Source organism: Leiobunum rupestre, chromosome 5 (genome assembly GCF_980474605.1).
Source record: "Leiobunum rupestre chromosome 5, qqLeiRupe1.1.hap1, whole genome shotgun sequence".
Taxonomy (NCBI): Eukaryota; Metazoa; Arthropoda; class Arachnida; order Opiliones; family Sclerosomatidae; genus Leiobunum; species Leiobunum rupestre.
The window spans coordinates 6,969,062-6,995,503 of NC_143388.1; the positions used below are offsets into that span (position 1 = coordinate 6,969,062).

At 35.1% G+C, this 26,442-nt stretch overlaps 4 protein-coding genes across 4 annotated transcripts; 3 read left to right on the forward strand and 1 right to left on the reverse strand.

The window, feature by feature from the left end:
• Window positions 1–11,489: 11,489 nt before the first annotated feature.
• LOC149943415 (uncharacterized) lies at window positions 11,490–12,675 on the forward strand. The gene is made up of 2 exons (XM_090175269.1): window positions 11,490–12,298; window positions 12,355–12,675. Exons 1-2 carry the CDS (start codon window positions 11,578–11,580, stop codon window positions 12,657–12,659), a joined length of 1,026 nt encoding a protein of 341 aa, XP_090031395.1. The 5' UTR covers window positions 11,490–11,577; the 3' UTR covers window positions 12,660–12,675.
• On the forward strand, window positions 12,675–13,745 carry LOC149943416 (uncharacterized). Its single transcript, XM_090176084.1, has 5 exons — window positions 12,675–12,819; window positions 12,875–13,022; window positions 13,073–13,211; window positions 13,266–13,584; window positions 13,640–13,745. Exons 2-5 carry the CDS (start codon window positions 12,876–12,878, stop codon window positions 13,743–13,745), a joined length of 711 nt encoding a protein of 236 aa, XP_090032210.1. The 5' UTR covers window positions 12,675–12,819; window position 12,875.
• A 101-nt stretch (window positions 13,746–13,846) lies between these two features.
• LOC149943417 (uncharacterized) lies at window positions 13,847–16,202 on the forward strand. Its single transcript, XM_090176085.1, has 7 exons — window positions 13,847–14,106; window positions 14,160–14,369; window positions 14,421–14,531; window positions 14,622–14,764; window positions 14,824–15,200; window positions 15,259–15,539; window positions 15,600–16,202. The coding sequence occupies exons 2-7, from the start codon at window positions 14,309–14,311 to the stop codon at window positions 15,788–15,790; spliced, it is 1,164 nt and encodes a 387-aa protein (XP_090032211.1). The 5' UTR covers window positions 13,847–14,106; window positions 14,160–14,308; the 3' UTR covers window positions 15,791–16,202.
• Window positions 15,793–23,526, reverse strand: LOC149943418 (uncharacterized). Its single transcript, XM_090176086.1, has 3 exons — window positions 23,455–23,526; window positions 22,834–23,396; window positions 15,793–15,818 (listed from the first exon to the last, which is right to left on the reverse strand). Coding segments are annotated over exons 1-3 (591 nt in total). The 5' UTR covers window positions 23,457–23,526.
• Between the last annotated feature and the right edge of the window lie 2,916 nt (window positions 23,527–26,442).

Consider the following 26,442-nt stretch of genomic DNA (forward strand, 5'->3'; position numbering starts at 1 on the left):
TGTTCCAAAAATAAAGATACAGGGAGATAAAGGTGTTCCAAAAATAAAGATACAGGGAGATAAAGGTATTCCAAAAATAAAGATACAGGGAGATAAAGGTATTCCAAAAATAAAGATACAGGGAGATAAAGGTGTTCCAAAAATAAAGATACAGGGAGATAAAGGTGTTCCAAAAATAAAGATACAGGGAGATAAAGGTATTCCAAAAATAAAAATATTCCAAAAATAAAGATACAGGGAGATAAAGTTATTCCAAAAATAACGATACAGGGAGATAAAGGTATTCAAAAAATAAAGATACAAGGAGATATAGGTGTTCCAAAAATAAAGATACAGGGAGATAAAGCTGTTCCAAAAATATAGATACAGGGAGATAAAGGTATTACAAAAATAAAGATACAGGGAGATAAAGGTATTCCAAAAATAAAGATACAGGGAGATAAAGTGTTCCAAAAATAAAGATACAGGGAGATAAAGGTATTCCAAAAATAAAGATACAGGGAGATAAAGCTGTTCCAAAAATAAAGATACAGGGAGATAAAGGTGTTCCAAAAATAAAGATACAGGGAGATAAAGGTATTCCAAAAATAAAGATACAGGGAGATAAAGGGGTATCAAAAATAAAGATACAGGGAGATAAAGGTGTTCCAACAATAAAGATACAGGGAGATAAAGGTGTTCCAAAAATAGAGATTCAGGGAGATAAAGTTGTATCAAAAATAAAGATACAGGGAGATAAAGGTGGTCCAAAAATAAAGATACAGGGAGATAAAGGTGTTCCAAAAATAAAGATACAGGTAGATAAAGGTGTTCCAAAAATAAAGATACAGGGAGATAAAAGTGTTCCAAAAATAAAGATACAGGGAGATAAAGGTGTTCCAAAAATAACGATACAGGGAGATAAATTTGTTCCAAAAATAAAGATACAGGGAGATAAAGGTGTTCCAAAAATAAAGATACAGGGAGATAAAGGTGTTCCAAAAATAAAGATACAGGGAGATAAATTTGTTCCAAAAATAAAGATACAGGGAGATAAAGGTGTTCCAAAAATAAAGATAGAGGGATATAAATTTGTTCCAAAAATAAAGATATAGGGAGATAAAAGTGTTCCAAAAATTAAGATACAGGGAGATAAAGGTGTTCCAAAAATAACGATACAGGGAGATAAATTTGTTCCAAAAATAAAGATACAGGGAGATAAAGGTGTTCCAAAAATAAAGATACAGGGAAATAAAGGTGTTCCAAAAATAAAGATACAGGGAGATAAAGGTATTCCAAAAATAAAGATACAGGGAGATACAGGTGTTCGAAAAATAAAGATACAGGGAGATAAAGGTGTTCCAAAAATTAAGATAGAGGGAGATACAGGTGTTCCAAAAATTAAGATAGAGGGAGATACAGGTGTTACAAAAATAAAGTTAAAGGGGTATAAATTTGTTCCGAAAATAAGGATACAGGGAGATAAAGGTGTTCCAAAAATAAAGATACAGGGATATAAATTTGTTCCAAAAATAAAGATACAGGGAGATAAATTTGTTCCAAAAATAAAGATACAGGGAGATAAAGGTGTTCCAAAAATAAAGATACAGGGAGATAAAGGTATTCCAAAAATAAAGATACAGGGAGATAAAGGTATTCCAAAAATAAAAATATTCCAAAAATAAAGATACAGGGAGATAAAGTTATTCCAAAAATAACGATACAGGGAGATAAAGGTATTCAAAAAATAAAGATACAAGGAGATATAGGTGTTCCAAAAATAAAGATACAGGGAGATAAAGCTGTTCCAAAAATAAAGATACAGGGAGATAAAGGTGTTCCAAAAATAAAGATACAGGGAGATAAAGGTATTCCAAAAATAAAGATACAGGGAGATAAAGCTGTTCCAAAAATAAAGATACAGGGAGATAAAGCTGTTCCAAAAATAAAGATACAGGGAGATAAAGGTGTTCCAAAAATAAAGATACAGGGAGATAAAGGTATTCCAAAAATAAAGATACAGGGAGATAAAGGGGTATCAAAAATAAAGATACAGGGAGATAAAGGTGTTCCAACAATAAAGATACAGGGAGATAAAGGTGTTCCAAAAATAGAGATTCAGGGAGATAAAGTTGTATCAAAAATAAAGATACAGGGAGATAAAGGTGGTCCAAAAATAAAGATACAGGGAGATAAAGGTGTTCCAAAAATAAAGATACAGGTAGATAAAGGTGTTCCAAAAATAAAGATACAGGGAGATAAAGGTATTCCAAAAATAAAGATTCAGGGAGATAAAGGTGTTCCAAAAATAAAGATACAGGAAGATAAAGGTGTTCCAAAAATAAAGATACAGGGAGATAAAGGTGTTCCAAAAATAAAGATACAGGGAGATAAAGGTATTCCAAAAATAAAGATACAGGGAGATAAAGGTGTTCCAAAAATAAAGATACAGGGAGATAAAGGTGTATCAAAAATAAAGATACAGGGAGATAAAGGTATTCCAAAAATAAAGATACAGGGAGATAAAGGTATTCCAAAAATAAAGATACAGGGAGATAAAGGGGTATCAAAAATAAAGATACAGGGAGATAAAGGTGTTCCAACAATAAAGATACAGGGAGATAAAGTTGTATCAAAAATAAAGATACAGGGAGATAAAGGTGGTCCAAAAATAAAGATACAGGGAGATAAAGGTGTTCCAAAAATAAAGATACAGGAAGATAAAGGTGTTCCAAAAATAAAGATACAGGGAGATAAATTTGTTCCAAAAATAAAGATACAGGGAGATAAAGGTGGTCCAAAAATAAAGATACAGGGAGATAAAGGTGTTCCAAAAATAAAGATACAGGAAGATAAAGGTGTTCCAAAAATAAAGATACAGGGAGATAAAGGTGTTCCAAAAATAAAGATACAGGGAGATAAAGGTGTCCCAAAAATAAAGATACAGGGAGATAAAGGTGTTCCAAAAATAAAGATACAGGGAGATAAAGGTGTTCCAAAAATAAAGATACAGGAAGATAAAGGTGTTCCAAAAATAAAGATACAGGGAGATAAAGGTGGTCCAAAAATAAAGATACAGGGAGATAAAGGTGTTCCAAAAATAAAGATACAGGAAGATAAAGGTGTTCCAAAAATAAAGATACAGGGAGATAAATTTGTTACAAAAATTAAGATACAGGGAGATAAAGGTGGTCCAAAAATAAAGATACAGGGAGATAAAGGTGTTCCAAAAATAAAGATACAGGGAGATAAAGGTGTTCCAAAAATAAAGATACAGGGAGATAAAGGTGTTCCAAAAATAAAGATACAGGAAGATAAAGGTGTTCCAAAAATAAAGATACAGGGAGATAAAGGTGGTCCAAAAATAAAGATACAGGGAGATAAAGGTGTTCCAAAAATAAAGATACAGGGAGATAAAGGTGTTCCAAAAATAAAGATACAGGGAGATAAAGGTGTTCCAAAAATAAAGATACAGGGAGATAAAGGTGTTCCAGAAATAAAAATACAGGGAGATAAAGGTGTTCCAAAAATAAAGATACAGGGAGATAAAGGTGTTCCAAAAATAAAGATACAGGGAGATAAAGGTGTTCCAAAAATAAAGATACAGGGAGATAAAGGTGTTCCAAAAATAAAGATACAGGGAGATAAAGGTGTTCCAAAAATAAAGATACAGGGAGATAAAGGTGTTCCAAAAATAAAGATACAGGAAGATAAAGGTGTTCCAAAAATAAAGATACCGGGAGATAAAGGTGTTCCAAAAATAAAGATACAGGGAGATAAAGGTGTTCCAAAAATAAAGATACAGGGAGATAAAGGTGTTCCAAAAATAAAGATACAGGGAGATAAAGGTGTTCCAAAAATAAAGATACAGGAAGATAAAGGTGTTCCAAAAATAAAGATACAGGGAGATAAAGGTGGTCCAAAAATAAAGATACAGGGAGATAAAGGTGTTCCAAAAATAAAGATACAGGGAGATAAAGGTGTTCCAAAAATAAAGATACAGGGAGATAAAGGTGTTCCAAAAATAAAGATACAGGGAGATAAAAGTGTTCCAAAAATAAAGATACAGGTAGATAAAGGTGTTCCAAAAATAAAGATACAGGGAGATAAAGGTATTCCAAAAATAAAGATTCAGGGAGATAAAGGTGTTCCAAAAATAAAGATACAGGGAGATAAAGGTGTTCCAAAAATAAAGATACAGGGAGATAAAGGTGTTCCAAAAATAAAGATACAGGAAGATAAAGGTGTTCCAAAAATAAAGATACAGGGAGATAAAGGTGGTCCAAAAATAAAGATACAGGGAGATAAAGGTGTTCCAAAAATAAAGATACAGGAAGATAAAGGTGTTCCAAAAATAAAGATACAGGGAGATAAATTTGTTACAAAAATTAAGATACAGGGAGATAAAGGTGGTCCAAAAATAAAGATACAGGGAGATAAAGGTGTTCCAAAAATAAAGATACAGGGAGATAAAGGTGTTCCAAAAATAAAGATACAGGGAGATAAAGGTGTTCCAAAAATAAAGATACAGGAAGATAAAGGTGTTCCAAAAATAAAGATACAGGGAGATAAAGGTGGTCCAAAAATAAAGATACAGGGAGATAAAGGTGTTCCAAAAATAAAGATACAGGGAGATAAAGGTGTTCCAAAAATAAAGATACAGGGAGATAAAGGTGTTCCAAAAATAAAGATACAGGGAGATAAAGGTGTTCCAGAAATAAAGATACAGGGAGATAAAGGTGTTCCAAAAATAAAGATACAGGGAGATAAAGGTGTTCCAAAAATAAAGATACAGGGAGATAAAGGTGTTCCAAAAATAAAGATACAGGGAGATAAAGGTGTTCCAAAAATAAAGATACAGGGAGATAAAGGTGTTCCAAAAATAAAGATACAGGGAGATAAAGGTGTTCCAAAAATAAAGATACAGGAAGATAAAGGTGTTCCAAAAATAAAGATACAGGAAGATAAAGGTGTTCCAAAAATAAAGATACAGGGAGATAAAGGTGGTCCAAAAATAAAGATACAGGGAGATAAAGGTGTTCCAAAAATAAAGATACAGGGAGATAAAGGTGTTCCAAAAATAAAGATACAGGGAGATAAAGGTGTTCCAAAAATAAAGATACAGGGAGATAAAAGTGTTCCAAAAATAAAGATACAGGGAGATAAAGGTGTTCCAAAAATAAAGATACAGGGTGATAAAGGTTTCTCAAAACAAATAGAGGGGGATAAATGTGTTCCTAAAAGAAAGATATAGAATGATAGTCCCGGTAAAGCTAAACGCTTAGCTTAGACTAGGTTTGGCAAAATGTGATATGAAATTACGCCACATGATATTCTGATAATTAGCAATTGTAGAAGTCAATTAAGTTGTGATACATTGCTTTAAATACCATAAATTTGATTTGTTCTGTTTTAAAAACATTTTCACATTATTTTCATTTTTAAAACATAATTTTATTAAAAACATTTTCACATTATTTTCATTTTTAAAACATAATTTTATTAAAAACATTTTCACATTATTTTCGTTTTTAAAATATCATTTTATTAAAAACATTTTCACATTATTTTCGTTTTTAAAATATCGTTTTATTAAAAACATTTTCACATTATTTTCGTTTTTGGCATATCAATTTAGTAGTTTTAGAAGATTGAAATGAATCCAAATTTACTTTACGGTAAAGTTGTTCTGCTGTTTTGGTGCATTTTCCCAGTTTTTACCTCTCCGAGGGGACAAAGTCCCCTAGGAGGGGTTATACAACGACCGTGTCTGTCTGTGGGTCTGTGGGTGGGTCTGTCTGTCTGTCAGGACTGCGAACGCGTTCGCATTTCGGTGCAAAGTGTAATCACTGCGTACGCAGTTTCTCAAAGGGTTGGCAAAACCACCGTGTGACGGTGAGCGTTAACGGATTCATTTGCGGTTTGGTTTGGATGGTGTTTTTTCGCTCACCGTCGTGACGGTTTGGTGTATTACGTTTTTGTTATGTTTATGCGTAGATTGTGAGTGTTGAATTTGTTGTGTTTGTGTTCTGATGGTTGTGCATGTTGTGTCTGTTGTGTTTATATGGGCGTTTTCTCTCCAACTTCTTCTTAACGACTTTGGGACGGACCGAGTGCTGAGTGTAATGCTACCTCTCAACGTCCAATGGCAGGGTTTCCACCAGTTGTACACGGTATTCGTCTTAGTATCAATTTGCGATCGCATCGGGCGGGATTTGAACCCGAGACCTCCTGATTGACAGGCGGACGTTCTACCACAGAACCACCGACACTTATTACGCCTTATTGAAAATTAGACCTTCAGCTTTATCGGAAGCGTATTTAATAGAGTACGAAATTTTGGTTTAATTGAAATAGAATTGAAATTGAAATTATTGCATCGAAGAAATTCTAATTTAGCGTTTCTCTATTGATTTAAAACAAATGCGCCACCCAGGTTTCGAACCCAGACCATTCGGCTTGGCAGTCGAGCGCTCTACCACAGAACCACCGATAGCTGCTTAGATTCACTGAAATTAAGACAGGCATCGTAAGCATAATAGGTAATAAAGTCTTTTTTTATTAATGAATTTATGAAGGCCTAATCTTGTATTTTTTAAAGGTTAAATCTTGTTTTAGCGCAGTCAGCCGAGATTAGAGGGTTAAAGGGTAGACCCTGTGGGTGGTCCACTTTCTTAACGACCTATATATAGTTCTGTTAATTCAAAGGAGATAATTTAACGTTAATTGCTTTAAGAGCTGGCGGTTAGTCAAGTGGCTCTCTGTGCTTTGTTGATGGTAAGGTTTTTGCTTCTTGTAAATACATTTGGTGTGGATATTTGGATATCTACGATTTCTAACGCAGTCAATGATTTCTTGGGTGTGCGAGTCATTATATGATATTGGAAATTGGAGGCATTGGTCTTTTTCATGTGGTATGCGTCACAACGTCAACAGGAAGTGAACGAGTCGTCCACTACCAGATATCTACGGTATCTTCATCAAGGGCGAGTGTTGAAATAAAATGAGCGTTAAAGATGCGGCAAGTATTTCGTAAGCGAGTAATTCCAAAAAGCCTCTGTAGATATTTCTTTCATTAAAATTTGCTTCGTATTATATTTAACTGATAAACTTGTTCTGTAAAAGGGTTTAATTCAATTGTGCATTGTTATAGTACGTCTAACTTACTGTTGTAACTACTTAACTTATGATATTCTGAATAAATTAAAATTGTTCGTTTCGTCTCAATTATTTTAATTATAATTAAAATTTTATACCGGGCGGGATAGAAATGGGTTAATATTTTTAACAAATAACTCTAAATTGCGGAGATATATCTTTAAGGGTTATCTCGAGAAATTAATACCACTAGGGACAATTCTTCCGAGGAGAGGTATATTTTGGCTTGCCAACTTGTTTCTTATATAAAAATAAAGGAAAAACAACGATAGTTAAAAGTGCACAAGAAGAAATTTTTATTATTAATTAATTAATATTTAAAGCACGATACCTTACTTCTCAAAAAATGTCTTCTTTTTATACTTTGGGTTATCGTGCTTTAAATATTTGCTCTAAGGATAACCTTCAGTCTGAATTGGACTTTCTTAAATTAGTCGCTATCGACAGAGACTATCCTCCTAAAATTGTTGACAAAGCAGTTAACAAATTTGATAATTCTAACGATATAACTAAACGTACTACTTTAAAACCATTTGATAAAAATTGCCCTATTATCTGTATCCCTTACTTTCCGAAAATATCCTCGAAAATAGCTAATAATATAAAAAATTCCCTAAACTGTAACATCACGTTTAAACCAATGAATAAAATAGTTAATCGCTTAAAATCACTAAAAGGTCCAATAAAAGCTGAAGATAAATCGGGCATATATGCTATACAATGCGAATGCAAAAAAGAATACATAGGACAAACTGAACGTGGTATTAAAAAACGTGTTAAAGAACATTGCGCCGATGTTAAACACAAAAGATTAGAAAAATCTGCCCTTGCTACCCATATCGCTGAAACTAGCCATGTTATTAACTTTGACTCTATTATATATAAAGAACATTGTAATAACCGCAACGAACTCGATATCTCGGAAGCTTTTTACATAAAAAAAGCAATAGAGGAAAAAAACTGTCTTGATCGTGATTACGGACCTGGTGTCGATAAATTGTATAACTGGAAAAAACTTTTGTAATAAGAAACGAGGTTATAACTAAGTGAATCTTTTGTAAACGGGTCATACCCCTGATGACGGCGCAATAACTCAGCCGAAACTAGTCGGACTTAAAATTTTTTAATAATAAAAATTTCTTCTTGTGCACTTTTAACTATCGTTGTTTTTCCTTTATTTTTATATAATATTTCTGTGCAAGTTAGCTAATAGTGTTTAATTCAGTTTGTTCTTTTAACGATTCCTCGCACATAATAATTTCTGTTGCCCAACATTCGAAATATTCTAATTCTTTTCACGTAGAGTTTATTGGGGCAGAATCCATTGAATTAGCATTTTCATGAGAGCGTAATCCATTATCAAATAATTGATAACACGCGTACAAATAATTGTGGCAGACTGGCAGGCCATAACCGAATCTTGATCATCCGGGGGACTTTCTTATTTTGGTTTGGCATAGTTATTAAGCTCTCCCAAAGTTTTATTGTCTCGCATTACTTTGGTAGGTCCAAATACGCTCAGTTTCGTCCATGAGTCTTTCTATATGAGCCAAATAGATCTTAAAAGAAATTGATTTGAAAAATTCAACGGTTATATTGTGTAAATTGGCGCGTGCTTGCTCGGAAGGGATAATCTTATTGGCTAAGACAAATGCGGATAAATATTGCTAAGCCCACGTGATTCTATTTTATTATCAGAATAAATAATTACACGTGCGACGAAAAAATGGGCGATATCATCGAGATTCACGCGTTTTTAATTTAAAAACCCTTCCTTTTGACGGTTTTTATTTTGGAGCGAATAATTTCTTTTAGCGTCTATTCAAGCCTCTAACTTGAGCTAACTTCTGGTTACCCGTCCGGTCAATTTCTCCATTGTGAACTATCCATTTTATTGGGAGTGATGCAAAGCGTTGATAAAATTTTTTAATTGGTGTGTCGGGAAACAAACCCAGTGAATCCATCTTTCTTTCAGGAATTGGAGGCAAATTGAGCCTTAAAACTGAAATCATAATAGCCATCATCCGTTTCAGTGTAACTTAACGAAGTAGGCATTCCTAAAGTGTGAGTAATGCCCAGGGGTACAATGTACCCACCTTGAAATTGGAAAGGGGCGCCAAATTGGTTTAGTAGGGGCGCAAAAAGCCTGTCGATGAGGGGGCGGCAAATTTAGCATTCAAGCTGTACCACCATAGATAAAATAACTTCGTATATAGATAGGAAACTTCATGTTGTAGAAGTGACGCCAGAATTTTGGCTGACATCTGGTGGCGGCACCCGAATAATATTATTTGGTGAAGTTCGCACTACTCGAAGTACGTACTAGAACCTTGGTGTAACGCAATCCCAATTGCAAAGGCTTAAGCGAGATATATGTATTAAAAGTACTTTTTCTTGAACTGAGAGCAAATTTTTAAAAATAGCACTAAAGAAATAGCATTCAGTAAAGATTTCAAGTTTGTTTTAAACGCTATTTCTGGTATATTTCAAGATATTTACCTTGCAAAATACGTTTATTCCCAAAACTCCGACCTCAAATTTCTCAATACGTTCTACGCTCTTGAGAACACAGCCAACTGGCGCAGTCACTAGATGTCAGGGCAATCTCGTGAGAGTCAGTTTGCCCCATTGAAGTTTCCTATCTATATACGAAGTTATTTTATCTATGTGTACCACCCTTAATCCAAAACGTTCCGACGCGCCTGGTAACGCCCCTACATTTGAAGTTAATCCGTCACAAACTAAATAGGTGCTCTCTAAACCAACGGATTGGAACGCCCAAATAATTTAAAAAGGAAATCGGCTATGAAACAATGTGAAGCTGGTTTGGAAAGCAACAAACTCATTGTTTCTTGAGTTCCATTTGAGTTTGCCAATGACCTTAATCTCATGAAAAATCAAGGCCCCTTCGGTTGGTGGTTTCACATTCCCAGGATGACCATAAGTGTACTTTTTTAAATTATCAGCTTCACATATAAGATATGTTAGATCAATTCTTTGTTTGCTTAGATTTTGCCTCAATTTATTTCTTATAGTGTGTACGCTTGGCAGTTTTATCACGTTGAAAGAAGCGAATGCTTCGTAAGCAGCACTGCCGTGCAAAGCACAAAAGCATTAACGACCAAAACCAAAATATGGAGAAAACCCGCGAAATTCAAAGTTTCTTTGCCTTAAGATACGATAACTTACTTCTTTCAAGATTATATAGTAGACTTGGATTTTTCAACTCAAATTATATTCTGGCACTAAACAATTTACAGGCCAAACGACATTTCAGAAAAATCATTAAAACCATGTCTTAAAACGCGAAGAAAATGCGTTTTGATTTGACTTTTAAAGAAAATAAACATATTAATGCGTTTTTGGTTTGAAAATAATGCAAAAACGTAAAAAAATGCGTTTTGCAACAAGTCATATCTCTAAGACCAAAAATTTTAAATTCGAAAATTTGTTCAAAATAGAATTTAACGCATAAAATAAGGAGAAATAAAACCAAAATCTGTAAATCGAAAATTTGGTCGTTAATGCTTTTTTGCTTTGCACGGCAGAGCAGTTGATCTCGAAAAAGTACTCAAAGCGATGCGATATGTCAATAGCTCCATTGTTCCCTAACGTCTGCTTGAGAAATTTCATGGAAGGCTAAAAATTAAGCTAAATAGTACACATCTTTTTTAATATAGGAACTTGTACGTGTAGAAAAACAAATATGACTGCCAATGAAATGTCAATAAAGTATTTACCGCGAAAAATATTGGTGATAAAAAATGGCAGGAAAAAATAAATACTTTTAATTAGGTATCTTTAAAACAATATAAAAACGGCAGCCAATAAAATGTTTTTCAATGTCAAATTTACACCCTAGTAGAAGGAAAGTAAGGTCGACACTCCGATCCCGGGTTCGGGTTTGGGTTCGGGATCGAAATCCGGGGTTTAAGGGGTGAAATGGGGGTAAAATCGTCGAAAAGTCAATGTATTTATGATATTTCTCGCGACGATTTGTTTTTTCGTATATCAACATATTGTGTCCAGGCCAACTTGTTCATTTATCTATGCTTATCTCGAAAGACACTTGAACGTATATCTTATCGCGTTTTATCGTACGGAATAAGTTGAAATGATGTAAAAAGTGATAACCTAGACGGCGCGTGCGCGGATTACCCGGGGGACGCGGTTAATTTGAATTTAAGAGTGTTTTGACGTCATGGAATATTCGTTGTTAAAGTAGAATGAAAATATTTTAAAACTTCATTTTAATAACATTATCACGTAAGTGGTACTTAAATATGCTTGGCACTTGAATCTATATCACGAGTATTTCAAACGAATATTTTAAGTATGAGAAACGTATCGTTCTCAAATGATACTTGAATATACTATAAAAGAGGTTGTATAGCGTTGTAGGAGGTCATTCCACAGTTAACTGCGGTAGCTATATTCAATATGCCTAAAGCTCAGTATACATGTCCTACGTGCGCGAAAAGTTTCGCTACCAAGTCCTCCTTAAATCGGCATGTTAGAGAAGTACACAGTGATAGACATAAGTTTATCTGTGAAGTATGTGGTAAGAATGTTGCTAGATTAGAGCATTTTAAGAGCCATCAACGAACTCATGACTTGAACGCACCCGGCCCTTCCGAACCCATGGACCTGTCTCGCACACCATCACCAATGCAACGTTCGCCAGCATCTTCCCGTACACCATCACCTAGTTTGCTCCAAGACATTCAACTGGAATCTATCCAACCATCTGCATCAGCTTTACCCAACAACCTAACACCATCATCTGTTCCCGCCTCACCAATACTTGATGAAACACCACCAGCATCTCCAAGTATGGTTCAGGCCTTGAATGATACGTTAGCATCTATTCGTTATAATGCCGAAGACTATGATATTGATGCGGGGATGTTTATTGAACGTTACCGAGCCGCTTTCAGTAAATTTCTAATGGAAAGACTCGCCAGTAAACGTGGAATTAAATGGTTCCTACTCGTAAGATCTGTTTATATGAGACCATTAGGAGGTGCGGAACAAAGAGCGGAAGTACGACCCTATTTCCGGAGCACTATGCAAACAACATTAACGCTCGACGTCATTGAAAACCAGCTGAATGACTGCATTGAAACAATACAGTCAGCAGCGGAAAACTTTGAAGCGACAGGTATGTACTAAAATTTATAAGTTATAATTTGAACTAAAACATTATATTTTTGATAGGATCGGGTTGGGTAATTGACCGTGTTCTGTATGGAGAATTAAATGTAGCATCTTACCAACCGTTGCGAGGGTCATCGTATATGGAACTACCTAAAAAACTCTCTCAACGTCATGCGATTCTTAATATTAGAAACGAAAATGACGAGAAATGTTTTCTCTGGTCAATTCTCGCTAAACTTCACCCAGTTTCTTGGCTTCATCACCCTAACAGTGTTTCGAAATATACACCTTATGAAAATGAACTTGATACCAGTGATATATCTTTTCCTTTGGCTTCTTGGGAGATATATTCCCCCTTTACGTAAGCGCTAACAAGTGTGGTAAGGAAAGGGAGGTTGATTTACTATACATCACCGATGAAACTAAGGATATTGACGATGGGAATAGACATTACTGTCTTATACGAGACCTAGGAAAACTGTTACAGCATCTAACAAAAAACAGAAGTACAAGTTATTATTGCAGGTAATTTAGTTTACAATATATTAGTTTGCAATCTACTAATTATTTTCTGTATTAGAATGTGTCTTCACCGATTCAGCGGTAATAACGCTGAACAGCGACGTGATGCGCATATCGAAGAATGCGCCACCCACGGCGTCCAAAAAACAGTTTTCCCTACCAAGAAGAAGACGCTTTATTTTGATAAATATGAGTGGACGGAAAAAGTAAAAATAAAAATTATTTAATTTAACTCTTAATGAAATGAAATTATTAGGTGCAGTATGTATTTTACGCCGATTTTGAAGCAATCCTACCGAGAGTTCAACGATGTGATCTAGATCCCGATTTAAATACCAGCAAAGTAAACATGCACATCAGCTGCGCGTATTCGTGGGTGCTTGTTGGACCTAACGGTAAGTTATTTGTCAAAATTCCCTTTTAGATATATTATAAGAGAATACTTATAGGTGTACCTGTTCGAACCGATTGCTATCGAGGTCAAGATGCAACTCGAAGATTTCTGGAGTCTATTCTGGAATTAGAGACGGAGTTGATGGAACTCATTGAAACCAATGCACCAATGATTATAACCCCGGAGGAGGAGGAACAGTTTCAAGCTGCTACGCTTTGCTACATTTGTCAGAAGCAGCTAAATCAGGGAAATATGCCCGCTGTTCGAGATCATTGTCATTTCACTGGCAAATATAGGGGGCCAGCGCATAACCTCTGTAATCTTCAAAAGAAAGTTCCAGAATTTATCCCTGTTTTCCTTCATAACCTTAGCAGGTGATTTTATTAAGTTAATTAACCAGGAAATAAACCTAATAATAAATCTTCATAGATACGATTTACATCTTATATGTCAGGAGATTGGTCATTTTAAGGAACAGACACTTGACTGTATTCCTTCCACTAGCGAAAATTATATTTCACTCAAACTAGGTTAAATATATTTAATTATGAATTTAACCTTAACATTAATTTTATTATTATTTTTAGGGAGATTTAGGTTTTTAGACTCTTATCGATTTCTAAGCGATAGCCTCGATGCTCTAGTATCTAATCTCGTTTTGGAAGGAGCCAGTAAATTTCAGATTGTTAAGAAATATTTTGAAAGTGATAAAGTTCAACTGCTTTTGCGGAAGGGAGTCTACCCGTACGAGTATATGGACGATGAAAAGAATTTTGACGAGACGATGCTGCCACCTAGAGAAGCGTTTTTCAGTTAATTGAAAAATCAAAATATTTTAGAATCTGATTATTTACACGCCCAAAATGTTTGGACAGCGTTTAATATTCAAACATTAGGTAAAATTACTATAGTATAAATATTTCAAATCTCTTAACCTCGGTTTTCGTAGGGGAATACACCGACCTCTATGTGAAAAGCGATGCGTTACTCTTAGCCGACGTTTTTGAAAATTTTAGAACATTATCTATAACTCATTATAAATTAGATCCCGCTCACGCTTACACCGCACCAGGTTTAGCCTGGCAAGCAGCTTTGAAGATGACCGATGTTCCCCTCGATCTCATACTTGATATAGATCAACACTTATTTATTGAAAAGGGTAACGCTTTTTGATATTTTAAATATTATTGTATTTACATTGAATTTTTAGGAATTCGAGGCGGTGTTTCAATGATCTCAACTCGCTATTCTGAAGCGAATAACAAATATATGCCCGACACATATGATTCGTCTAAAGAGAGCAGTTATATATGCTATTTAGGTAATTTACATTTTTAAAAAAAATATTTTATTTTATTTTAATTATTTTAATTTTAATTATATTAATTAACTTAATTTAACTTAATTGAAGATGCTAATAATTTGTACGGTGCTGTTATGTGTGAACCACTACCGCTAGGCGACTTCCAGTGGGTTCAGGAGGATGATTTGCAAACACTCTGTGAAAATATTCTGAGTATTCCCAATAACGTTGAAAACGGATACATTTTAGAGGTAAATAACAAGTGTTATAATTATTGAATTATATTTTTAAAGAATTGTTTCCTTTGCAGGTGGATCTTGAATATCCTCCAGAGTTGCATGACTTACATAACGATCTCCCAGTAGCGGCGGAATCTAAAGTTATTACACATGATATGCTATCTCCATACTCCAAAGATCTCTTAGGAAAATTAAATATTAACTATAATCAAAGTCTACCAAAACTTCTTCCTAATTTAAATAATAAAGAGAAATACATAGTACATTACCGCAATTTAAAATATTATGTAGAATTAGGTTTGAAAATAACCAAGGTTATTCAAGCTCTAACCTTCACTCAAGGAAAATGGTTAGAAAAATATGTTAGATTCAACACTGAACAGAGGAAATTATCCAAGAGTTCATTTGAAAAGAATTTCTGGAAACTTATGGTTAACTCTGTTTTCGGGTAAATCAATTTAAATAATTTATTACTGTTTTTTCCCTTACTTCATTTAATTCTTTAGAAAAACAATGGAAAATTTACGGAAGCATATAAATTTCGAGTTGATTCATAAACCAGAAAGAATGTTAAAAGTTACAAGTTCCCCGCAGTTTGAACACTTTACCATCTTTAATGAAGAGTTAGCCGGCGCTCATAAGAAGAGAGCTAAAATTGTTCTTAACCGGCCTATATTTACCGGATTCACCATTCTAGATTTATCCAAGGAGCTCATGTATCGGTTCCATTATGGATTCATAAAAAATACGTACGGGAACAAAGCATCACTATTATTTACAGACACTGGTAATTTAATTTAATATGCATTTTTTATTTAAATAGTACTAATATATAAAATATTTACAGACAGACTAACGTACAACATTAAGACGGATGATGTTTATAAAGACTTTGAAGTTCATAAAAACCGCTTTGACTTCTCTGATTATCCACCTTCGCATTTCCTTCATTCTAATCAGAATAAAAAAGCTCTCGGTTATTTTAAAGACGAGACAAATTCGCAGTTAATTCAAAGCTTTGTAGGACTTCGTCCATAGCTTTATTCTGTTAAATTGTACGGGGAGTCTAAGACCGCTGAAGAGATAGAAAAGGAGTTGCGATTGGGGAAATCTTTAGAGTCAATTTTAAACCATAAAAAGGTTTGTAAGGGCGTTGCCATGGACGTTATTGAAACGTCATCCGCCACGAAGACTATGAACGTTGTCTTTTTAATCAAGAAACCATGTCAGCCGAGATGATGCGTATAGCTAGTTTCAAGCATGAACTATTTACTTTAAATACTAGAAAACTTTGTTTATCACCAAATGATGATAAGAGATACATTCTACCCTGCGGGGTTCGTACATTAGCGAACGGTCATAAAGATATTGAAAAATTATAATGAATGCTTGTATTTATGTATATATAAAAAAAACTGCTATTGCTATAAATTGTAAAAAATTATTTTATTGAATACATTTTGCACATAAACTCTTTAATCATTTTATCGTTTACATATTTATCTTTCTTAAACCTAGACACAATGTTATACATTTCTATTCCTTTACACCTGTTTATAGCAAAATAGATACAGAATGCTCCACACGTATTACTAGAATTACTCTGTAATTGATTAGAATTAAAAGTTACAGTTTTACTGTTTCGTTCAATAAAGTCATTAAATTTAAAATAATCTGGCGGGTTTCCAAAGGAATCCATGAATTCACAATTTTTATGTTTATAAAAATATATTAGAACCCAGTGTTCTCCAGGTTCAGCACTCGTATCGGTATTTACAATAAATAGAGAAGGGAATATTTTTACGTATTTAGGTAGCTTGTCAGCCGCGAACACGCCTTGAAATATACTTTTAATACTTAAATCTTTTTCAAGAATTTTAGTTATCTGTAGCGAATCCATTAATTACTGTAATCGAAAATCACGGTTCGATTTTTATCAATTTCAATCAAATTTTGAAACTCAGCGTAAATTAGAATGGAAATCGTCTCCGGTAACGGTTTTGCAAATTTTAATTCTAATCTCAGGTTACTGTTTTTTACAAGATGCAAGTGATTAGCGTTGTTATTAAGATCCGAGGTTAAATTGTACGCGAATAAACAATTTCCGTTAGGGTAATCTTCCCGACTTATCTGATTCCCTTCATCTACGTTCCACTGATTAGTTTGAATGAAAAGATTGCAATACGCTTGAATATATTGATTCTCCTCAAAGTTTAGAGATAACGCCTTATGAGGGACGCTGCTACCGTCAATGTACAATCCAATGCTTGATAAATCGAAATGTTGAAAGTTGTACGGGGATTTTTTCAAATCTCCTAGAAACGCTTTTTGTTCCACAAACCCGATAACAACTTTCTTGGGTGCTTGTCCGGTAAATAAATGATCTTGCACACTAGCCATAAGACCAGCGGGTATAGAAAATGAGGTGCACTCCGAACGAGTTACAGGATATTTAGCGGTTCCATATTGTAGCGCCTTGGCTTGAGCGAGCGATAGTTCCGGTATCACTTTAACTTTCCTCAGATAAAGGGAAGCTGATAAAATCTCCACTTTACATTTTACGTCGGAATGAACGCAAAAAGCTGCTCTATTTTTATCGAATTTTAATTTCAAATCAACCATATTTAATAAAAAGCGTGGTTGTTGACATAAATCAGTATGGACTACGCCTAACAAGTCAATCGCCCCTTTTTGCGCTAAACTCGCTCGTTTAGAGAAACCATCGTTATCGAAAAATGAATCGAACTTTCCAGGCGTATCCCGATAGAAAAGTGAACTCGTTAAATAACTTTTTTTCGCAGAATCTCCGAACGTTAATAAAGTTTGTATCATACTTTTATAAGCGTAATTTTGACTGGAAGGTGTTACTGATCTTTCATTAAGAAATATGTGGACGTCGCTAAAAAGCGAATGAAGAAACAAATTATCGGGGGCGATATTGTCGGCTGGAGTTCCGGCGGCCCCACCCGCAACACCTGGAACCGCGGGTTGCGGTAGTTGACCATTATCTTTAGTTACCTTAACTCGAACGTGCAGCAAAGTTTGTGAAAGGTCTATATACGTTTCAGAGTTACCGTTGATAGAAAATGTAATTGATGCGTTATCAACTATATTTGATATTGGATTATACTCAACCCATTCTCCACCAATAATCGAAGATTGTGTCATAGGTACTTGAAACAAATCTAGCTCGGAATTTATACACTCAACTGAGTGCGGGTGTAAAAGGGACATTATGAGAATATATCGGAACGTTTAGGGAACCGTCCTTTCGCTATCCTGCCTGCTGTTGAAATGGCGCTTTTCGACTGAGTTCGTTTCCTTTTATTTCCGGAACCCGTCATTCTTTTAATATGATCCGTAGCTGAAGATGTTAGTCTCATGGCTTCATCAGCTGCTGAAGCTAAAGTTTCCCTTCCAGCTTTAATAGAATGCTATTTAAGCGCTGTTTTAATTGGGACTCCGCTAACAACATCGGTCGCTACTTTCGCTCCGGTACTTAAAAGTTTTTTTCCCAAGTAAGTAGCGCCTTTCTTCAGTAAAGGTACCGCGAATCTAAACGCTGAAGATAATATATTTCCTAGTCCATGTCCTCTTTGCACGGCTAAACCTCTATATACAGGTATTCCACCGAAACCAACCTGGTTTAAATAGTAACTTTCATAATCAGTTCTTGAAGGTGAATATTCAGACCTCATGATGTTAACTGTTCGCTCTCTTAAGCTAGAATGAAGGTGTGTCCTGAATGATTAAAGGTTTATAGTGAAGTCCACATTTTACGGGGTTTAAAATGTAATACAACGTGAGCTTTTCCACTATGAAACTGTATTGGCTCACCTAAATCATCTGTTATATTAATCTCTATAGTCTTAATATTATTACACACGACTGGTAGGTAATGAGGTTGTGAAAATATTTTTGTAGTTGTTTTCCTATTAGACTCGGCTTTCTCTTCGACGCTTATGATTCTTAATAGAGGTGCTAAACTATCCCCAACAACGCTATTTTCAACCAGATCAGAATAAACGAATAAGGAATGTAACCCAGCGTTCATATCAACTGGGTAGGGGGTTATCATTGAATTTAAAATGGTGAAATCATTATCTCTTCTATCCTTAAAACCTAGTAAAATCGATAGATCGGGGCCAATTACAGCTCTGATTTTCGGTTGCAATTTAACTTTAATTCGATTAGAATAATTTAAATAAGCGAATGGAACTTGTTCTTCTTCTTGGTTGTGGACGTTCATAACATGTAATAGTTCTTCCGGAGTTTTATAAAAACCCGCGGGAACTTCAATTATTTTATCATATTCGAGAGGGTCTTTAACTAGAGGGTTATCAGTCATTTTATCATATTCGAGAGGGTCTTTAATAACCAATAGATTAGGTTTTCGAACGTTATACCATGTCCGAGGATAGCTTATTTCCGCTAACCCAACTTCGTACTGTTCCTCAAATCTTAACGGTTCAGCTAAATACGTTCGAAATTTACCAACGCTATTATCTTGGTAATATAATGACGAGGAATCTGAAGGTAGCGTTACGTAAAAACTCATTTTAAATCCACTTCTTGTATCCAAGAATTAAATGTAGGGTCGTAATCTTGCCACTTGACATACAGTTCTACGCGGCCGTCCGATTTTTTCCTCTTTTTTATTACTTTTTCGATTATGAAGTAACAGTCTTTTAAATCTCGACCAACAATCTGAACCTCCTCTCGATAGAATACTCCTAAAATGGGGTTAGAATTTAAATCCATCAGCTTATATACAGGTGGGTCACGTGGTAGTCTCTCAGCTATTTTAAACAATTCTGTAGTAAAATTCGGGTTATTTTTCTTATCGAAAATTGATAAATTTCTACTTATTCTACAAATATCTCCAATTTCAAACGCGTATGTTAACGGAGGAGAAAAATTTATCGAACCGTAAAGATTTTTCCATATTTTAGCAGAGTTATCTAGAGTAACTTCCGCGGGTTTACATTTAATTGATCTGTGATAACTATTGTTATAAGCGTTTATAATATCATCTAAAACGTCGATATATTTAAGGGTGTTATTCTGCGTGAAATAGCGATATAAACGAGATTTAAAACTTCTAATGAATCTTTCAATAATGGACGCTTTCATTTCCGATCGGGTAGCGAAAAATTTAATGTTCCTTCGTTGTAATTCACTCTGCACTTCTTGACAGACAAATTCGTTTCCATGATCACTTTGAATTCTTTTCGGTTGACGGCCTTTTTCAAAAACGTTACGTAACGCTTCTAAAATTATTACACCTTTCTTATTTTTAACCGCTACAGCCATAGCGTATTTGCTAAATATGTCGATAATACATAATACATAGCGAGATCCTGAATTATATTTAGACAGCTTCTGAAAATCTGCCAAGTCCGCTTGCCACTGTTCGTCAATTCCATAAACAATAGTTCGATTTCGTTTGAATCGTCTTCTAGCAGGTTTATGCAGCGTATATGTATCCTGCTTTATTAGAAATTGTTTTACTTTTTCCAATGAAACCTTTAAACCTTTATGTCGAGCTGAATTATAGAGCGCTCGAACTCCAGCGAATGACCCTGGGTCTGCGGGGTTAGTATAGATCTGCTCAAGTTCTTTCTCAATATTGGGTAATATTTTGATGTAATGGCATGTAACGCCAAAAAAGGAAATTAAATAATTCTAATATTATAATAACTATGATAATTAATACAGCTGTGATAATTTTCGGTGATTTTGAAAATGATTGTGATAAATAGGCTAAAAGTCCTAAAGAGACCGTTTCTGTACAACCTTCCATTTGTAGGCTTATACTATGAAATGAGAACAAAATTATCAGGTTAATATATTTTATTTAGTATGTATCCAAGGTCTTAGAGGACTAGGTGAAGATGATGATAACATTGAACTACTTGGTGGTGTATGAAATACAGCGAATGTTTTTAACAGTGTCAATCTTACAGGATTTTTAATTAAACGTTTTGAAATATTTGACTTATGAATGCCCTCGTAAAACTCAGTAACTCCTATAGGATCAATCACTGTTCCAGGCGTTTTTCTCACAGCGTCATACAAAAGATCGATTATATTAGATCCACCAATCACTTGTCCTCGAATAGAAAGCTCTCCTGAGTTAGTCCATCTAATATCTCTCGGATCTTCCGTAGTCGCTCGGTATAATGAAATTGCATCACTAACATAAGTTGCAGGTAGAGAATAAGATATTTGAGCGAACCAAGTTTTAGGTCGTTCAGAGTTTTCAATAACGGGAGAGATTTGCTCTTTACGTACGTAAGTTAACCGTCGTTGGAGAGTTTGATTGTATAATGCTAATTTCTCTGATTCGTTTAAATCTGGATTATCTAGAATAGATTTCATTTCATCATCGAGTGTCTTCTCTTTTTGAAGTTCAGGTGTTTCTTCTGTTTTGGAAGGTGTATTGTTTTTTAATCTCTCCATTACATCTTCAGGTACTAGAAGCATTTTTCGAGCCATCATCGGTTTATAGCTCGGCTTATTGCACTTCCGGCGACTGAGCTAACGATAGATAGCAGTGGCGCTAATAAAAATGGAAGAAAACCACCCTTTTGTACCAGTATCTTTCGTCGTTTTGATATAGGGTTCTTCTTCGACACGTTTCGTATAACCGCGCTATGTTTCTTTAACCGCTTACGATGACGTTCTGACAGTTCAATTGTTCCGTGCAATACATTTATACAACATTCAACGAGAGCCAATATAGCTTCCTTGCTAGCGTATTTAATAGCTGTCTTTCTTTGATTTAGATTACAGGATGTTAGGAAACGTAGAAAGTCTATGTTTTTCTTAACTCGTTTTGAGACATCCATTTAGAGATTTTCTTAGCCTTTCTTAAAGCGCAATGAACAGTTTCGGAATGAAAAGGACAGTATAATTCAACGTCTTCTAGTTCTGATAATTTAGGACAACCGGTATCTTCGATGTTAGTTACTGGAACACCGAGGAGTGTCGATAATACTGCAGCTTTTTCTAAACCTTTGGTGAAAAACGAAGTCGCTTTTTCCGCTATCTGATTGCAAATGTCACGTATCGTTCTGTAAGGACGTTCGCCGTCATCCCATCGAAGGTGACAAATGTTATGAGATATCCATCTGCATTGTCTTTTATCTTCGTTTGAAAGCTCTTTGAAAGGGCATGGAGATTTGAAAGTAAACACTTCCGATTCTTCAGTTACTAATACTACGTAAGCTAATTCTTTAATAATCCACTCTCGATTAACCCTAAAAAAATTCCCTTCTATAATACACTTCATTTTGGAATAAAGACAGCCGATTCTTCACCCGGTATTAAACCTGTTCGTAGTAAATACTGATCTGGGGTGTGAGGTTTCAAGTCAACTAATAAATACCCAAACTTCCGTGACGTAGCTTGTTGAAGCGCATCAATAACGTATTTGCTATTGGTTGGAGATATCTGCCTCGCGAGATGATAAATTGTTGATTTATCTCGTGGTGATTTAAAAATAAATAAATAATGAGCATTTAAATTTAAAGTTCTTATTTCATTTCCGGGGTAATAAAGGTTTTGCATTAAAATTAGTACGGAGGTGTTTCTGTGATGAGATCCACGAATAAATAAATTAGTTACATCTTTATTATTAGATATCTCGCATAACAAATCGTCTAAAATAACTAAATTCCTAATTTGCGGGTTTAATATATTAACATCGAGTAACCCTTCGTGAAACTCGACTGAAGGTGTGTGTTCTAATATTGATTGAAATAGTTTCGGCTGATACTCGGTATAACACCATATTATCCTCTCCGGAGGAAGGGATATACAGGTCTTCTTATATTGAATCAACCGTCCCACCAGGAATGACTTTCCGCATTGGGTGGACCCGGCTACAAGCCCGCCCATTCATTGGATGTTGTAAGCTTAAATCCATAATGGTAAATGAGAATCGGAACATTAGTGCAATCAATTTTATTAGTTTTTTAACAAGTTTTTAGCATTGCATATTATTAGTGACATTATATTATTTAAAATTTCTTTCGACAATTCACAGCGAATAGTAAACATTTCAATAATATTTTCACAATCGACCGACATAATTATTTCATAAAAATGCAAATCTACACGCTTAGAATAATCCGTCATGATACAATCATGCTGGAGTTGAAATGGATGATCAATTTGACAGCCATTGCACGCTTTCTTCAGAGCTTCGTGTAATTGTTTAATTACAACGTTAGTCATCGCCTCCTTTATTTCCTTGATTTTCTTTAAACACTTCTGAATCGACTCGTACTGGTCGAGGAAATTCAACCAAGAAGATTGAGCGAAAGCTACCCCCTCTTTAGTCGGTAACAGTTTTCCATAGTTTACTCCATAACCATGGTACATTTGTCTAACATCTAAAACCTTTTGTTGGGCAAATCTATGAACCGAAAACCGTTTGGTTTCAGAACCTGCGAAAACCCACGAAGTTTCAGCTTGGTTATTGAAATAAGCTTCAATGGCATCTTTCTTTGTCCATAGCTCTTGCAGTTCCGCTTCTGTTAGTTTGATACCCTTTGTTAAATCTAATAGACCGCAGTGGATGGTTTCATCTGCATAAACGATTAACCCTTTGTCAGCAGACACAGGAAATGAACAATTCCTATAAAATAAATACATTAAGACAAAGTTAAGAATTATCACTGAGTATTCCTACGTACATTTTAAGGTTCCTCGGAGTCACTTCCAATACAATTCAGATGGTGAATTTTATAAATATGGTCTTACTATTATACGGTTTTCCCTTTTTATACTCTGAAATTATTTATCTTCGATATCTTATTTATTAAAATGGAGTTTAAAATTAATTCCATTCTACGTATACGCATTTTGAAGTGTATCGCGTTACGTATATAGGAATTTACACGGTCCTCATACGGAATCACGTGTACAATTACAATACTTGAGAACGATACGTTTCTCATACTTAAACTCTAGATATTCGTTTGAAATACTCGTGAGAAAGGTTCAAGTGTCAAGCATATTTAAGTACTACAATGATATTAAAATGAAGTTTAAAAATATTTCCATTCTACGTCATTTTAACAACGAATATTCCATGACGTCAAAACACTCAAATCCATGTTTTAAATTCAAATTAACCGCGCCCCAATCCGCGCACGTTAACCGCGTCCCATATTCCATGACGTCAAAAAACTCTTAAATTCAAATTAACCGCGTCCCCCGGGTAATCCGCGCACGCGCCGTCTAGGTTATCACTTTTTACATCATTTCAACTTATTCCGTACGATAAAACGCGATAAGATATACGTTCAAGTGTCTTTCGAGATAAGCATAGATAAATGAACAAGTTGGCCTGGACACAATATGTTGATATACGAAAAAACAAATCGTCGCGAGAAATATCATAAATACATTAGACTTTTCGACGATTTTACCCCCATTTCACCCCTTAAACCCCAGATTTCGATCCCGAACCCAAACCCGAACCCGGGATCGGAGTGTCGACCTTACTTTCCTTCTACTCACCCTTTAAATTTAGCTTGGAAAATATGATTATTTATATTAAATTAAAGTTCATTAAAAACGCACCCTCCTAAAAAACCACGGACTTTATTCTACCTTAAAGGCAGTGGCGGATTATCCAATAGGCTGAGTAGGCTTAAGCCTACGGGCCCGGAGGATAAATGGGCCCGGTAGGATTTTTCTAGAAGGGCCCTCGAGAATAAATAATCCACAGTTAACGCAAAATAGAAAAATATTTAAGCTTTTAGTTGGAAAAAAATTGTTGGAAAATTGTCCAAACACAAATTTTTGTAATCGCGTTTCCTCCTGATTGTCGGATTTCATTTCAACAACCGCCGCTAAGATCGTCTGAATTATCTTCGTTTTGTAGTAAAGCCGGATACATGAAAACATTCTTTTTAATTCATTTTATCTATATAGTATAATCCAAGCATTTATCTTATGCGTGTATCCTGTTTTCCTCAAAAATGAGTAAAATTAAACAAAATAATACTTTGCGAGTAGCCACGAAATAATAACGGACATGGACAGTCAGAGTCCATTTTGATCAGTGGCGGAGAAGCCCGAAGGGGGGGGTTGCAAATCATAACTATTAAACTTTAAGAATGACTTTGGGCTAGAGGGGGGTGCAATACGAAGGACCCGTGAAAACTTGTGCACGGTCCTGGGGGGAGGCCAGTGGCGTAGCCGGGGGGGGGGGCACAGGGGGCACATGCCCACCCCCGAAACGTATGGTCGTACGTACAAATATTTTTATTTTTTTACTTTTTTTTCAATTGCGTGCCCCCCCCCCCCCCCCCGAAACAAAATCCTGCCTACGCTAATGGGGGTGTCACAAAACATTGCCGCCACGGGGACCCAGCCTTTTTGTTTTTACTGTGTTTTATAACATATATATTTGCTTTCGAATTTATTTGATAACCAATTGTTCAGGTGAGCGTTCATTTTCGGCTCTAAAGAGGTTAAAGTCATATTTACGTTCAACGATGTGTGATGACAAACTTGGAAATTTCGCACTTATGCATATTGATTCGGATATTCTTCAGACAATTGATTCAAAATCTATCATTAACATATTTTTAAACCGAAAAACTAGAAAGTTTTTTAAAAACTAATAATTTAAAAATAAAATTAAAAATGTATCATCATATTTTTTTTAGTTATATATATTTCATAAGAATGTTTAGTATCGTACTAAGTACAACCATAAATTCTTAAACGAATAATATCAAAACCGCCGCGGCAAGTTTCCCAAGGTCAAGGGGGCCCTAAACAAAGCTAAGTCTAGGGGCCCGTGTGATAGTTAATCCGCCACTGCTTAAAGGACGGGTTATCCAGCCTTGGATAAATAATAAAAGCTAACCCTTACTGGATATTTCACTTTCGGTTTTCCCCGTCCACCAAACTTTGGGATTGCTTTCAGCGCCATCTGTCGATTTTTCGCGTTTTGGTGGGACAAGCTTTTAAGGAGGGCGCACGAGTTTCTCCACGTGGTGGATTATTACCCTATGTTATTCTCTCTTGCATAGAAATTATTTTTGTTTGGAATTTTTAAATAAGTACCACATATTATGGTTATTATTATTTACGTAAGTATTAATTAATTATTGTCTTAGATATGAGTTTCAGTGGCTGTAATCAGCTTTCGGTGACAAATTGTGAAAACAATGTACATTTTGGGTATAAAAAATGTTTGACTCTTCCCATTTTATAACATTATTGTACCGCATTATACCGTTTAATTAATAAGTAATAACGACTTAACTATTAATAGCTTACAATGATTCCACACGAAGCCGAAAACAGGACTCAAATTTCAAACGGCCGTTATTTGATAGCGTTTTCCATTTGATTGCTCAAGATTCGCTCCGAATCTGTCCCTGACGTCATAGATCTCGCCCCAATCGACTAGAGTAAAACCGCAAATGGAACATTCCATGAACATATTCCCGCGCTTTGTTGTTTTTCGCCTGTTGGTAATTTAAATTTTCGCGTCTTGGTCTGCCATTTTGCCAAAAAATCTAAAAGGAACACGCGAAAATTTGCTCCGATCTCGATCCCAATCCGTTGATCTGTCGAAATCGGCAGATCGGTTTTGGGCGATCTCGGAGCAGCCGAGAGCTGGAAATGGAACACGCGAAACTTGATCGGAGCAGATCCGA

Bases quoted from the DNA above. Each gene is read 5' to 3' on its own strand.
- LOC149943416 (XM_090176084.1), top strand. From the start codon at position 12,876: ATGTGTCTTCACCGATTCAGCGGTAATAACGCTGAACAGCGACGTGAT. The intron at 13,023-13,072 runs GTAAAAATAAAA...TGAAATTATTAG, and splicing joins AATATGAGTGGACGGAAAAA to GTGCAGTATGTATTTTACGC. The intron at 13,212-13,265 runs GTAAGTTATTTG...GAATACTTATAG, and splicing joins GGTGCTTGTTGGACCTAACG to GTGTACCTGTTCGAACCGAT.
- LOC149943418 (XM_090176086.1), bottom strand. The intron at 15,819-22,833 runs GTGAAAATATTA...CAGCGGTCTTAG, and splicing joins AATAATTATGTCGGTCGATT to ACTCCCCGTACAATTTAACA.
- LOC149943415 (XM_090175269.1), top strand. From the start codon at position 11,578: ATGCCTAAAGCTCAGTATACATGTCCTACGTGCGCGAAAAGTTTCGCT. The intron at 12,299-12,354 runs GTATGTACTAAA...TATTTTTGATAG, and splicing joins GGAAAACTTTGAAGCGACAG to GATCGGGTTGGGTAATTGAC.
- LOC149943417 (XM_090176085.1), top strand. From the start codon at position 14,309: ATGACCGATGTTCCCCTCGATCTCATACTTGATATAGATCAACACTTA. The intron at 14,532-14,621 runs GTAATTTACATT...ACTTAATTGAAG, and splicing joins CAGTTATATATGCTATTTAG to ATGCTAATAATTTGTACGGT. The intron at 14,765-14,823 runs GTAAATAACAAG...TTTCCTTTGCAG, and splicing joins AAAACGGATACATTTTAGAG to GTGGATCTTGAATATCCTCC.